Source organism: Danio rerio, chromosome 14 (assembly GCF_052040795.2).
Source record: "Danio rerio strain M-AB ecotype USA chromosome 14, GRCz13ab, whole genome shotgun sequence".
In the NCBI taxonomy this organism is placed as follows: domain Eukaryota; kingdom Metazoa; phylum Chordata; class Actinopteri; order Cypriniformes; family Danionidae; genus Danio; species Danio rerio.
The window spans coordinates 30952671-30966530 of record NC_141034.1 but is presented as its reverse complement, the minus strand read 5'-3'; the positions used below and the strand labels follow the sequence as shown (position 1 = coordinate 30966530).

Sequence of the window (13860 nt, the reverse complement as noted above, 5' to 3'; positions counted from 1 at the left end):
TAAAAGACCCCATGAAATCAAGAGTTGTGTGGCATTTAATGCACGTCATTTATTTCTGTAGTCATCTTGGGCCATGATGCACCAAAACGTGACTGTGTCTGTGTCTGTGTCTGTGTCTGTGTCAGCTAACCAACTTGCAGATACAGTCTGCATAAAGAAAACAATGCTTGTCTGCAGTTATCAGAAATGAAATTGGGCTATATTTGAAATCAAATATGTCCATACTATAAAGTATAGTACATTAACTAAACAGTCAGAATTCATAGAATTATTTCATTTACATGACTTGCTCTTACTGAGATTCTGATGTGCTTTGTAGCCTACTATCCAATAAGGCAACAGAAGGGGTAGTGAAATAAAACAACAAATGGCAATAGATAAGTAGGAATACTGTAGGTATAGTAAGTCCAAATTTCCTTCATTCTACCCATATTCATAGTATGCAAAACATTTTTACAAAACAGTAGTGAAGAAAGTAAAAATTCTAATTTTGTACCTACTCAGTATACAATTTCAAAGGCGCTGCCACATAGCAATGCTTGCTTACCATTTTGAATAGGAACAGTGCTGATCACTTTCATCATTCTAGATGGCTCACATCATAAAGAATGTATTCACATGTTTAAATGCTCAGGTTGACTATCTTTGGTTGCATGACTTTTACATAACTATATTTGAACTATTCTTATTGTATAATGTAGGATCACAGGAGCCATGAAAAAAAAAAATTATCATGATTATTTCATGTTGGTCATCTTTTGTCTGCAACAGCCAAAATGGGTATACCAGAGATAATCAGACTTTCTACTTGGTGTGTCAGGGCTTTATTTGCTAGTGTAATTGTAATACAAATTATCACAGAAATGCATTGATGTTTCATAGCTGTGTAACAATTAAAGCCTACTGAATATATATATATATATATATATATATATATATATATATATATATATATATATATATATATATATATATATATATATATATATATATATATATATATACATGCAGTTGAAGTCAGAATTATCAGTCCCCCTTTGAATTATTATTTTTTTCTTTTAATATTTCCCAAATGATGTTTAACAGAGCAAGGAAATTTTCACAGCATGTCTAATAATATTTTTCCTTCTGGATAAAGTCTTATTTGTTTTATTTTGGCTTGAATAAAAGCAGTTATTGTATTTTTAAACACCATTTTAAGGACAAAATGATTAGCCCCTTTAAGTTTTAATTTTTTTTCTTTTCAGAACAATCCATCGTTATACAATAACTTGCCTAATTACACTAACCTGCCTAGTTAACGTAATTAATACAGTTAAGCCTTTAAAAGCCACTTTAAGCTGTATAGAAGTGTCTTGAAAAATATCTAGTAAAATATTATTTACTGTCATCATGGCAAGGATAAAATAATTAGAGATGAGTTATTAAAACTATTATGTTTAGAAATGTGTTGAAAACATCTTCTCTCTGTTAAACAGAAATTGGGGGGAAAAAACTGAGGGTCTAATTATTCAGGGGTGCTAATTATTCTGACTTCAACTGTATATATATATATATATATATATATATATATATATATATATATATATATATATATATATATATATATATATATATATCCCACAAAATATCTGCTTAAAATATGGTATATTTCAACAAACGTTTGTCAAATGATTTCATTGGGTCTTTAAAATATTTAATAATGGCATTCAAACATATAGTTTGTCAATATGCATGATGATAATGTACACAGGACTATATACAATACAAATTACAAAACCTTTACATATAGGTGAAATATCAATATGATATAATAGTATATTTTCTACTGTAAACCTTATTACCATTAAAATCATGACTTACCAACACATGCTAATTACTTTGGTGTTTTTTTGTTTTGCTTATTTTTTCTACTTTAAAAACTTTATAAAGTTATTTTGTGCTGAATCTAGTTTCAGACAAAAAGTGTATTCAGATGAGAACTCTGTGAATGAATGTCCACAAACATTTTGGGCAAACCAGAATGTTTACACTGCAAAAAATGCTTTTCTTGCTTAGATTTTTTGTCTTGTTTCTAGTCTAAATATCTAAAATTTCTTATATCAAGAAGCAATTTCTAAACAAGCAAAACATATTGTCTTGTTTTGAGAAATAATATGCCAATATTAAGTGAGTTTTTCCTTAAAACAAGCAAAATAATCTGCCAATGGGGTAAGCAAATTAATCTTGTTTTTTCTTTTGACATAAGATTATTTTGCTTACCCCATTGGCAGATTATTTTGCTTGTTTTAAGGAAAAACTCACTTAATATTGGCATATTATTTCTCAAAAAAGACAATATGTTTTGCTTGTCTAGAAAACTCTTCTTGATTTAGGAATTTGTAGATATTTGGACTAGAAACAAGACAAAAAATCTAAGTAAGAAAAGCATTTTTTTGCAGTGTAGCTGCGAGCGTACATTTTGAAGTATTCACAGTGGTCTTTTAAAATTGTTTATCTAAGGTCAAAATACATTTTTTTCACAAAATTTCACAAGTAAACAAGTATGCTGCTGTCTTTAAAATACATTTGATTTCTCATATAGATAAAAGAGAGCAATGTCAAAAATGTGATGGGGTTAACAAGATGTAAATATTAAAATGGAAAACCGTAACTCAAAGGCATTTTTAAAAGTATTCCTTTCTCTCGATATAAAACATGAAACTGTCTCGTATAAGTAAAATCTTAAGAGCATTTTTTTCTTCCTTTTTTCTCATCTGTAATAGTGCCAAGCGAAAAAACAGAATGAACTGCAATCTGTTAAGGTCAATCCAGTGTCGATGATAGCTTTGATGATCTTTGTGTACTACGGGAAAAGAGCATTCCAAGTGTTGACATCGCAGGCCTCTTTTAGAGGTCACAGTTCGGGGACTCTGAGCCTTCAAGGCAGTTTGACGACCACCACACAAGCCCCTGCCCTTCCAATGTTTAGAAGAACCTCCTAGAAAAACAAGAGACAGAGGTTAATGACCAGTGTCCAGCCTCCTCCGCAGTGTCTGCTATAACACAGGTAATCTTATAAAAGAGCGAGCAAGAGAGAGCCATGGGAAGTTTAAACAGGAGGCAAACTAGACTTGAATAGAGCGTTTGTATCTCGTGCTGTCTGAGGAAAGAGTGGTTAACCTCATAATGTTCCATGCTATTGTCACAGTGGAAATGGCTGGATGAATGGCAGGAAATACTTTTGCTTCCTGTTCACAGACGTACATCATCCAAGCATTCAAAGAACATTCAGAAAGCTGGCTGCTTTGACTTGTTCGATGTTCTAGGGGTCCCCAAACTTTTTTGTATGAAGGGCCAAAAACCAAATATCATTAATAGCCGTGGACCAAAGATGTACCAAAAATATGCCAAACTATTTTACATTAAAGTTGCCATAGGTCATTCCTAATTTATTTCCTAATATTTCAGAATAAATATAAAACATTACTTTGAATTGTATTAAGTGTATAAATGATAACTTAATTCAATAAAAACAGAAACAGTCACATTTAAAAAAGTGGATTTCAATGCTGAATACACTTGTCAAGCAGAATCTGCCTTTGCTTTGATTTGATCCATCAGGTGACAGCATGTACATTTTAAACTAAATCTGATCAATTGACATCATTTAAATTAAAACATTTAATTTCAGTCAGCTTTTTGTAGCTTAACAATAAAACAAACAAATAAAAGGTTACATTTAATTTGACATAATAGTCTCTAAACCTGGGGTCACCAATCTCGGTCCTGGAGGGCCAGTGTCCCTGCAGGGTTTAGCTCCAACTTGCCTCAACACACCTGCCTGGATGATTCAAGTAAGACCTTGATTAGCTTGTTCAGGTGTGTATGATTAGGGTTGGAGCTAAAATCTGCAGGACACCGGCCCTCCAGGAACAAGTTTGGTGACCACTGCTCTAAACCATCCCCATCATCCAAATCAAAGGTTACCATGGGTCAACTTTGGCCCACGAGTCCTAGTTTGAGCATCTCTGCTCTAGAACATTTCTAGGTGTGTTACTTCTTTGCAGACAACATTGTAAATACATAGACAAAAAAATTTTAAATATTGGCATACTGTTTTTTAAATGAATATTAATTTTGAATACTTTAAACAGAAATTAAATTTTAGATTACAGTAAGATTCACAGAATATAATACAATGCAAATGAGTGTCAAACAATAAAAGCTAAAACTGCCTTTATGCATATTAATTTTGGTATTTAGTTTTTATCAATAGAGGTCCATTCACAATGGAAGCAAAGACTGTGGACTTAGCTAAGACTTTTATTCTGAATGTGTGATATCATGCAGCTGAATCGAATTATGGGTTAGTTGCATCATGTCAGAGGCAGTGCTTGTGCCACAAGTTTAAAATATTTCCATACACAGGCATCAGCCAATTAGATATCATTATGCAAATATCATAGCAGACACTAGTAAATGAATGTTGCAAAAATGTTTTGAGCTTGTCCACTTTCGACCACTTCCAGAAGTATGCATTTAATCAAATTGATTTTGTAAGGGTTTGCAGGACATACATGCAGGATATTTTTCCCCTTTTATAATTAACTATTAATAAATGTGGGGACTGTAAAATTGAAATTATGTATTGCTGGCCCATAGCCTGCATGCCTGGTGAAAGAGGTGGTTCTTTTTTTCTCAAAAGTAGGCTTTTTCGTAGTTATTATTTTCTATTTAATTATCTTAATTATTATTTTTTTAAATATTCCATTTATTGACATTTTAAGCACTATTTCTAGCTAGATTAGCTTGTTGTATGGTCAAATTTTAATACACCAAAATATTTACTAAAGATTTTTAGTAAAGAAATAAATAATACAAAGTTATTACAATATATATTTTTTAGAAAAAAATGTAGCCTGTTGTCATTTATTAGACAAACTCAGCACATTCAGCTTTCCTTAGTCAGAATTTGGCCATTTGAATAAAAAAAAACAATTAAAAAATAATAATAATATGGAGCTTCACAATTTTTTCTAGCCTTTCTTGAAAAATTAGAAAATTCATGGACAAAAACGGGCAAAATACTGTTAAAATGAACTTTAATATGGGCCGCTTTTGGTGCTTCAGGCCTTTACGTTGGTAATTTTTTTTCTTTCATAATTAAGGTCCAAGATTCAGAATAACAGTCAGTGGTTTGTGTTGTCAGAAACAAATTAAAATAAGTCGAGAGTGTGTAAATGATAGAATATTAATTTTGGGTAAACTGAATGTTTTGGGTAAACTTAATTTGTGGGTGTATAAATCTAAAAAGAATTAAATCAACCAAAATTCAGACAATATTATTTGTTGCTTGAACAACAGTTTTCTGTGTATCTTTCGAAACATAAATAGGCACGGTGGCTCAATGGTTAGCACTGTTACCACACAGCAAGAAGGGTTTCCTCCAGTGGTCCCGATCCCCTACATTCCAAAGATATGCAGTATGAGTGAATTGAATAAACTAGCTTGGCCGTAGTGTGTGTGTGTGTGTGTGTGTGTGTGTGTGTGTGTGTGTGTGTGTGTGTGTGTGTGTGTGTGTGTGTGTGTGTGTGTGTGTGTGTGAGAGAGTGTGTATGGGTGTTTCCCAGTACTGGATTTCAGCTGGAAGGGCATCTGTTGTGTAAAACATATGCTGGAATAGTTGACGAATCATTCCGCTGTGGTGACCGCTGAAATAGAGACTAAGCTGAAGGAAAATGAATAAATGAATGAATAAATATACACTAAACTTCAAGAAAAAAATTAAAGCTGACAAAATGTCTATAATAAATAAAGCATTTTTAAATATTCTGTCTTAATACACCCCCTTGCATCTTATTTTGTTCTGTTTTTTTATTTTCTATTATTTGTTTTCTTTATTTAATTATTTAAGGTGGTTCTCAATGTTAAGGACTGTATCTGTTTGACAAAGACTAATTAAAATGTGCAAAACTGCAAACGTTGTGTAGATTCATATTTATACCCCTATGTTCTCTAGTCAAGACAATCTCTAAATCATTTTTATATAGGCAGAAATGATAAATACAATCTATTTATTAATAATTTTTTAACTATTTAATGCTTATTCGGTAAAACAAAAACATTATTGTGAACCCTTTGAATCAAATATGTTGCAGGCTGCTGTTTTAAATGCACCAGTAACAGAAACTCAGTTCACTCACCTCAGTCCATTCGTTGTTCTGTGCGTCATAGGACTCAACACTGTTTAGGTAGGACTGACCATCATAGCCTCCGACTGCATATAACCTGTCTCCCAGAAGACAAACCCCCACTGCATCCCGCGGGACGCTCAGAGAGGACACTGTGGTCCATGTGTCTGTTTTAGGGTCATACCTGTAAATGCAGCATTGAGTGTATGAGACTCAGTACAGCAACCTGTGCACAAGCCACTGAATCAAATGAGAGATAATTGCATAGAGCAGTTAAAAAGCAGCGAGTCTGTAATCTAGACAGTGGAAGCCTTTGAACACACAAGCCCTGTGATTATCATCCCTAACAATGAAGTATATTGTGCTTTCAACATGCAGAGTAATAACTGAGTAATGAGGTTAAATGAGTTTGGAGTTCTAATGGTAGTTGTTCATTGATTTTTTTTTTTTTTATTTATTAATTTATTTATATTTAATTTAATAATGCAATTTTTTTTGTTTTAGATTTTTAATAGACAGCATAATTTATTGTGGACTTTTTAAACTACACTGCAAAAAAAAAAAAAAATCCTGGTTGCCTTAATGCTTTAAGCTGAATCAAATTAGCCTTTATCCTTGAGTCTATTAAACTTATAGTATGTTAAACTGACTTAAAACAGCCTGCGTAACTAAAAATTTAGCGTAGCTTAAAAAGTTACTATGACCTAAAAACATGCTGTCAGGACTAATTGATCATAAAATTTATAACAGTGTAGTAAATAAATTCTCTCCACCCAACAGTAACCTGGACAATTTTCAAGTGGTCTCATTTTAATCCATAGTTGTGTGTGTGTAAGCGCGTGTGCTTTGTGTCATCATCGACTCTCATGTTTTATTCCTCACTGCAGCAGTTGTTTGCTGTAGTTTGGACCATCACCAGCAGGAGGTGTATAACACCAGATTACAAATTCACTGTGGTTTTCAACCACATTGCTCAATAACAAGGTAACAGGGATTTCACAAGAAAGTAAGGTGTGTCCAAAATCTCAAATAAATGTGCAAATTATAGTATTTGGCAGTCATAACTATCTACCAGGCCTGCATTTTGTGGACTTATGTTGTCATTTTAATGAAGATAATTAAGTGTTGGCTTTGTTTGTTTTTTTTTCAGATGCTTTGCTATGATAGTTTACCTCTCTACACAGTCTGACAGTCTTGAACAATGGCTTGAAGCTGGAGCGTCATGTCCTCCGACGGCATACAGGAAACTGTTATATGTGGCCACACCCACTCCGCCTCTTCTCTTCGACATGGGTGCACACATGCTCCACTTATTGGTGTGAGGATCAAAACATTCCATTGATCGCAGACATGAGCTTCCATCGCGTCCGCCCACAGCAAACAACCTGCAAATATATACAGGTTTTACTAAATCATCAGAACACTGGGGTCATTTACTGTAGATCATGGAAGTTGATGTGTAATTTGTTAGTAATTTGTTAGCCAGTATGCTTTAAAACAGTTACAGAAAAATCAAATCAATCAATCTGTCTGTCTGTCTGTCTATTTTTTCTAGGCTCATGTGTGTAGATTTAGTGATTTCACTTTGATAGCAATGAATAATTTTTATTTTAATGCTTTTAAGGTAAAATAACTAAACATGAATCTAGGAGGCTGAGGAATGCTCTTTTTAACACACAATGTGTAGTTACACCCCCAAATTCCAGTTAATACTGTACAGTGCCAATAGGAAGCCCTATGTTAACAGTGTCCAGAAGCGACATTAACTTCTCTGGGCTCCGAGGCATCTGGCATGGACCATCACGCAGTGGAAATGTGTTATGTGGTTAGGTGAATAAGTATTTTAGTTTTTTTTTTTTTTTTTTTGGAAAAAAGGAAGTCATGTGATGGACCAAAGATGACACCATTCATGACACCATTAATGCTCAAAAGTACATAAAGATTTTGTAGCACAATATGCTGCCTTCTTTACCTGGCATGCCCATGCATATTTCAACAAGACAATGCAAAACCACATTCTGTACACATTAAAAAGCCGCGGTTGCAGAGGAAGAGAATACAGGTACTTGACTGGCCTGCCTGCAGTCCTGACCTGTCAACAATAGAAAATGTGTGGCACATTTTGAAGTGCAAAATGCAACAACGAAGACAAAATTAAACCTGCAGCAGTTTTAGGGTGTTCAGTCCCTAAACATCTTTTGAACCTTTTGAAAAGGAATGGCAACATTAAAAGAGATAAGTTTTAGTTTCCAATACAAAGTGGGAAAATAAAAAATCATGCAGAACACATTAAATAGTGTTTAAAGTAAATTTTAAAATCACTATTTTCTTTTTTTATTTGTGAATTTAATACTGTCTCAATTTTATAAATAAAATGTATAAAGTAATAAAGGCTGACAAGGCTTTTGTATAAAACTGGGCTTTATTCTGCAATAACAACTGTCTGGATTATTTTTATTTTTACATGGCTACTTGCCACAAAACATAAAAATTAGGCACAAAACATTGTTCTGAAAGATAACAGTATATAAATCTTTTAACACAAAGCTGACAGAAGCAAAAATGGAATGGAGCATATACTGACTTACATATTATTTAGACACAAGACGGCACCAAGCAGCTGTGTGACCGACAAGCAGTGTTTGTGTAAAATTTTAGAAATAATGGAGTTATGTAATAATAGAACTTTTCTATATAATGAGTTACTTTTCTAAGTAATGAGAGAATGCGCTCCACATGGGAACAGACAGAATTAAAGATGGCAGGCCAGAGCCTTACATTTCTGCAATGGAAGTATTCTTATTATTTTGAAAGCATCAAAAAAAGGAAAAGAGAATTGTCTCAATGGGCAGTGATTTTACTTAACTAATGACACAAAAAGTACAAAAGTAGTAAACATATCGCTTTAAACTTCCAATAATTTGTATATATGGCACATATAGCACTGGGGTCAGAAAGTTCTCAGAAGATAAAATTATCCTACATTAATATTTTTTTATGTGTTTTAAAGAAAATTAAGGTGTATGTTATACAATGCATTGTTGAATGCAGAGCTGCAAGTTCTGAAAGGGATCAAGCCTCAGCCAGGAAAGAAAAAGTAATGCAAAAGTAATTTAGAAGTAACATAATGCATTACTATTACTATTAACTAAGTTACACAATTAGTTGCTTTTTTTAGAGAGTAACTCAATATTGTAATGCATTACTTTTAAAAGTAACTTTGTTATCTTAAAATAAAAAATAAAAAGCACTTATATGTCTAAGAATTTGTGTTTATGCGATTGATTAATTGTTTGTTTTGGGGCCCATACAAAATATAAAAATATATACAGATAAACATAATATATATAGTTATTATATTTGAAAATATATGTGCAGATTTGTAATTCCAATAATTGAATATGTACAGTTGAAGTAAGAATTATTAGCCCCTCTGAATTATTAGCCCCACTGTTTATTTTTTCCTTAATTTCTGTTTAACGGAGATATTTTCCCAAAACATTTCTAAACAGAATAGTTTTAATAACACATTTCTAATAACTGGAAAAATAATAGTAAATAATATTTTCCTAGATATTTTTCAAGACATTTTTATACAGCTTAAAGTGACATTTAAAGGCTCAACTATGTTAATTAGGTTAACTAGGCAGAGTAACGTAACTAGGCAAGTTATTGTATAATGATGGTTTGTTCTGTAGAGTTTTGAAAAAAATAGCCTAAAGGGGCTAACAATTATGACCTAAAAATGGGTTTTAAAAAAATAAAAACTGCTTCTATTCTAGCTGACATAAAACAAATAAGACTTTCTCCAGAAAAAGAATATTATCAGACATACGGTGAAAATTTCCTTGCTATTTTAAACATAATTTGGAAAATATTTTAAAAAGCAAAAAAAATTTCAAAGGGGTGCTAATAATTCTGTCTTCAACTGTATATGTAAATTGTAATTTTGCTATTTTTTTATGTTAATCATACTGTACATGACATGTTTGTCTGTGAAACCTAAACATGAACTTGTATGTTAAATGTGTTTTTTTATTTATTAACTGTTATAAATTGAGATTAGTTGATTTTTTTAAGTTGTGATTTTACACTTTAAATATTAAATTTATTGCATTCATGTTATTGCATTCTGTAAACAATCTCAGCAAATTGGCCTAAGACACAAAATGCCATACAGTTCATGTAACATACAGACTTAATAACACACATGACAGGGAAAAAATAGAAATATCTGTTACTAAAAAGCTATAGATGGTGTTTGAAGTCTGAGATGCAGTACAAATGCAATCTGAAAAGAATTGTTTATCTGTATTGTAATTGTGTTGCTGTTTAAAGCAAATGCAGCCATTATGGTAGTCTGAAACAATCTGCTGTATAAAATAACACAAGACTGTTATCTACTAATTGTGAAAGGCCTAACCAGGAAATTCAAAAATAATTTTGTTACACGCAATCACAACTGTCTATATGCTGAATGGAACATAGTGCACTTTATAGGGCAGAAACTATTCAGATATTGCAAAAGTGCTTTTCATTAGAGTCAATAAAGTTTGGTTTTGAGTTAATATCATGCAAATTGCCAAAGCACTCTCACTAACACATGTGGTCCATTCTCATCCAGCACAGACCAAAAACATATCAGATCCATCTGAATTCCACCCCAAATGCTGTGATATAAACAAAATGCCATTGGCAATTTTTTTTTTAAGGGGGAGGAGCAATATATGCTGCAGATTTCAAGCCGCTTCAGGGGACATTTAAGCCTGATTTTAGTTATTATTATAAAAATCATTGGCAGTTCATTCCACTGTGGTGATCCTGGATTAATAAAGGGACTAAGCTAAAAAGAAAATGAATGAATAATCATTGTAATGTATATTACAAAAGAATTTATTATATATATTTTAGGTGGCCAAAGATGTACATATTTTTTTATCTAGATTAATCTGGGAATTAATCTAGATTAAAATGGCTCATTTGAATTCTGCCGAATGCATTCAGAATATGTGTGCTATCAAAATAATAAGTCTTTGAGAATGGGTTTCTCAAGTCAGGTAGTGCATTAGACCAGGGACTCATCTCCTGTACCCAAAATGCATTACAAACTGCTTGAAAACTGTTCTACTATGACACACACACAAACCCACACACGCACATCGCGAAACGCGGATGTTTTTTTCTTTCCATTTGGCGTGTATTATTCAATTTCATAACACTCTCAACAGTCCTTACTCCTTGTTTGCGTCTAATACCCCAGTTTGTCACGGGGCATTAATGAAATGTTTATGAGTTAACTGCCAAACTGCAGTTAAAGTCAGGCATCCTGCTTATTTGATTTAAAAGGGCACTTTTTCATCAGACGGCTCACCGGTCAGGTATACATCCGTGCTAAAATATCAAGGTGAAAGTCACCATAGCTTGCATAGAATTGACCCAGCTTCCAACCCAACTTAAAAGAGTCTTGCGTTAACGCAGCATGTTAACGCCGATAACGGCCCACCTCTAATATATATATATATATATATATATATATATATATATATATATATATATATATATATATATATATATATATATATATATATATATATATATATAAAAATATAAAATTTATATTAGAGGTTTCTCTGGTTGGCAGAAAACCTTTTCCAGGCATCTCTGGGTCAGATGAGGCTGAAACCCCTGTCCTATAGAAACTAGAAAAGATACCTATGATGTGTCCTGCTGCAAAGACTGATCAATTTATCATTTAGAGAAGTAGGACACTGGGCTCTTAAGGGTTTGTTTTTGACCTGCATAGAGAAATGCCCCATGAGTCGTCTGTCATGGATTTGCCTGTGTTTTCTTGGACAGAGCGAACAGCAGCTCGGTGACTTCAATGCAAAAGTCACTGGAGATTCTGTGGTCTCAAAGCCCATTAACTCCCGTCAGGCAGTTCAGGTTTACGCTGCATATTGGATACAGAACCTAATTCAGACCTCATCATGAGGAGGATCCACGGAGAAAAGAGATCAGTCACGCCACACTGCACAAACTGATACTGACAGAAAACTCTTTCTTCACTCTTCTGTTCTGAGTGCATCAAGAGTTCAAATCTGACTTAATACTTCATTTATTTACATGAATATTTATATGTATATTTATTAACATATATATATTTCATTTTTCTCTGGATTTACTTTCAGAATGAAACACCTCCCGACTCTCATTATGTTAATACCTTTCTTTTCTACTATTAGAGACTGCAAACAGATTAATATAATAATGTAATGTCTCTTCACACACACACACACACACACACACACACACACACACACACACACGCACGCACACACACACACACACACACACACACACACACACACACACACACACACACACACACACACACACACACACACACACACACACACACATATATATATATATATATATATATATATATATATATATATATATATATATAGGCAGTGGCGCAGTAGGTAGTTTAAGTTGGCGTTTCTGTGTGGAGTTTGCATGTACTCCCTGCCTTCGGGTGGAAAAGTCTTATTTGTTGTATTTTTGCTAGAATAAAAGCGGATTTTTTTTAAACCATTTTAAGGGACAAAATTATTAGCCCCTTTAAGCTATTTTTTTCAATAGTCTACAAAACAAATCATCATTATACAATAACTTGCCTAATTACCCTAACCTGCCTAGTTAAACTAATTACCCTAGTTAAGCCTTTAAATGTCACTTTAAGCTGTATAGAAGTGTCTTGAAAATATCTAGTTAAATATTATTTACTGTCGTCATGGCAAAGATGAAATAAATCAGTTTTTAGAAATGAGTTATTAAAACTATTTTGTTTTGAAATGTGTTAAAAAAAATCTGCTCTTCATTAAACAGAAATTAAGGAAAAAAATTAACAGGGGCGAATAATTCTGGGGGGCTAATAATTCTGACTTATATACAACAGTGCTGTCTGGTTCTCGAATGGGATTGGCTGATAGTCATGTGATATTCTGCAATACCAGAACTACTACAGCCTCTCCACCTTTCTGTCTTACTCTGACCACACAGAGTGAAAGCAGATCAATAAACTCACAGCTGTTTGACAAATATTGCAGCTGCTGGACAACATAATTGTACTTATGGGCGAGAATGTAGTTGTTAGGGTTGCAACTATGCAGCACCATCCACAAGATGGTGAAAGAGACCGCATAATAAGCCCTTAGAGGAGGATAAACCCAGTGTAATTTTAAACTACAGCTGATCAAATCACTATAAATCTGGTAAGTGATTTTCTAAGTCGATCTCTCTCTTTTTTTTTTTGATGTAGTGTTGTTTTTATACCATAGTAATTGTAGTTTGTTGAGTGTGAGATTATACTGAATGCAGACTAGTTCAGTAAACAGAAAGAAAGAAGAAATGCCTGCATGTGTTTAGCATTTTTCCTTATTGCAAATACAACAGTAATCTGGTAGTGATTGTGCTCCTTCAGCTTTTTCAGGGTTAATTATTGTGATATCCTGATTGCAACAGAGAATTACTGGGAGATATGTCTGTAGATTGATGGCATTTTATGCCATTTAGCCTTATTATCTTTAAATGTGAGCTAAATCAACTGTTTTGTCATCACTTTGACATTATGCAGGAGAATCATTCAAACACTAGCTCTAAAGTGACAGAAGTGAAGTAACAA

The 13860-nt window shown here is 33.0% G+C and overlaps 1 protein-coding gene across 3 annotated transcripts in view; it reads right to left on the bottom strand.

Annotated features, from left to right (window-relative positions):
* Window positions 1-1677: 1677 nt before the first annotated feature.
* Window positions 1678-13860, bottom strand: part of klhl4 (kelch-like family member 4) — a 59961-nt gene continuing 47778 nt past the window's right edge. For 2 of the 3 annotated variants that reach the window (XM_087280559.1, XM_087280558.1), the window contains exons 9-11: window positions 7346-7558; window positions 6186-6357; window positions 1678-2980 (exon numbers count right to left, since the gene is read on the bottom strand). In XM_087280559.1, the coding sequence (XP_087136685.1) occupies window positions 2921-2980; window positions 6186-6357; window positions 7346-7558 (445 nt within the window). In that variant the 3' untranslated portion in view covers window positions 1678-2920. The remainder of the gene's footprint in view (window positions 2981-6185; window positions 6358-7345; window positions 7559-13860) is intronic. The other variant, XR_015506829.1, reaches the window with a different exon arrangement.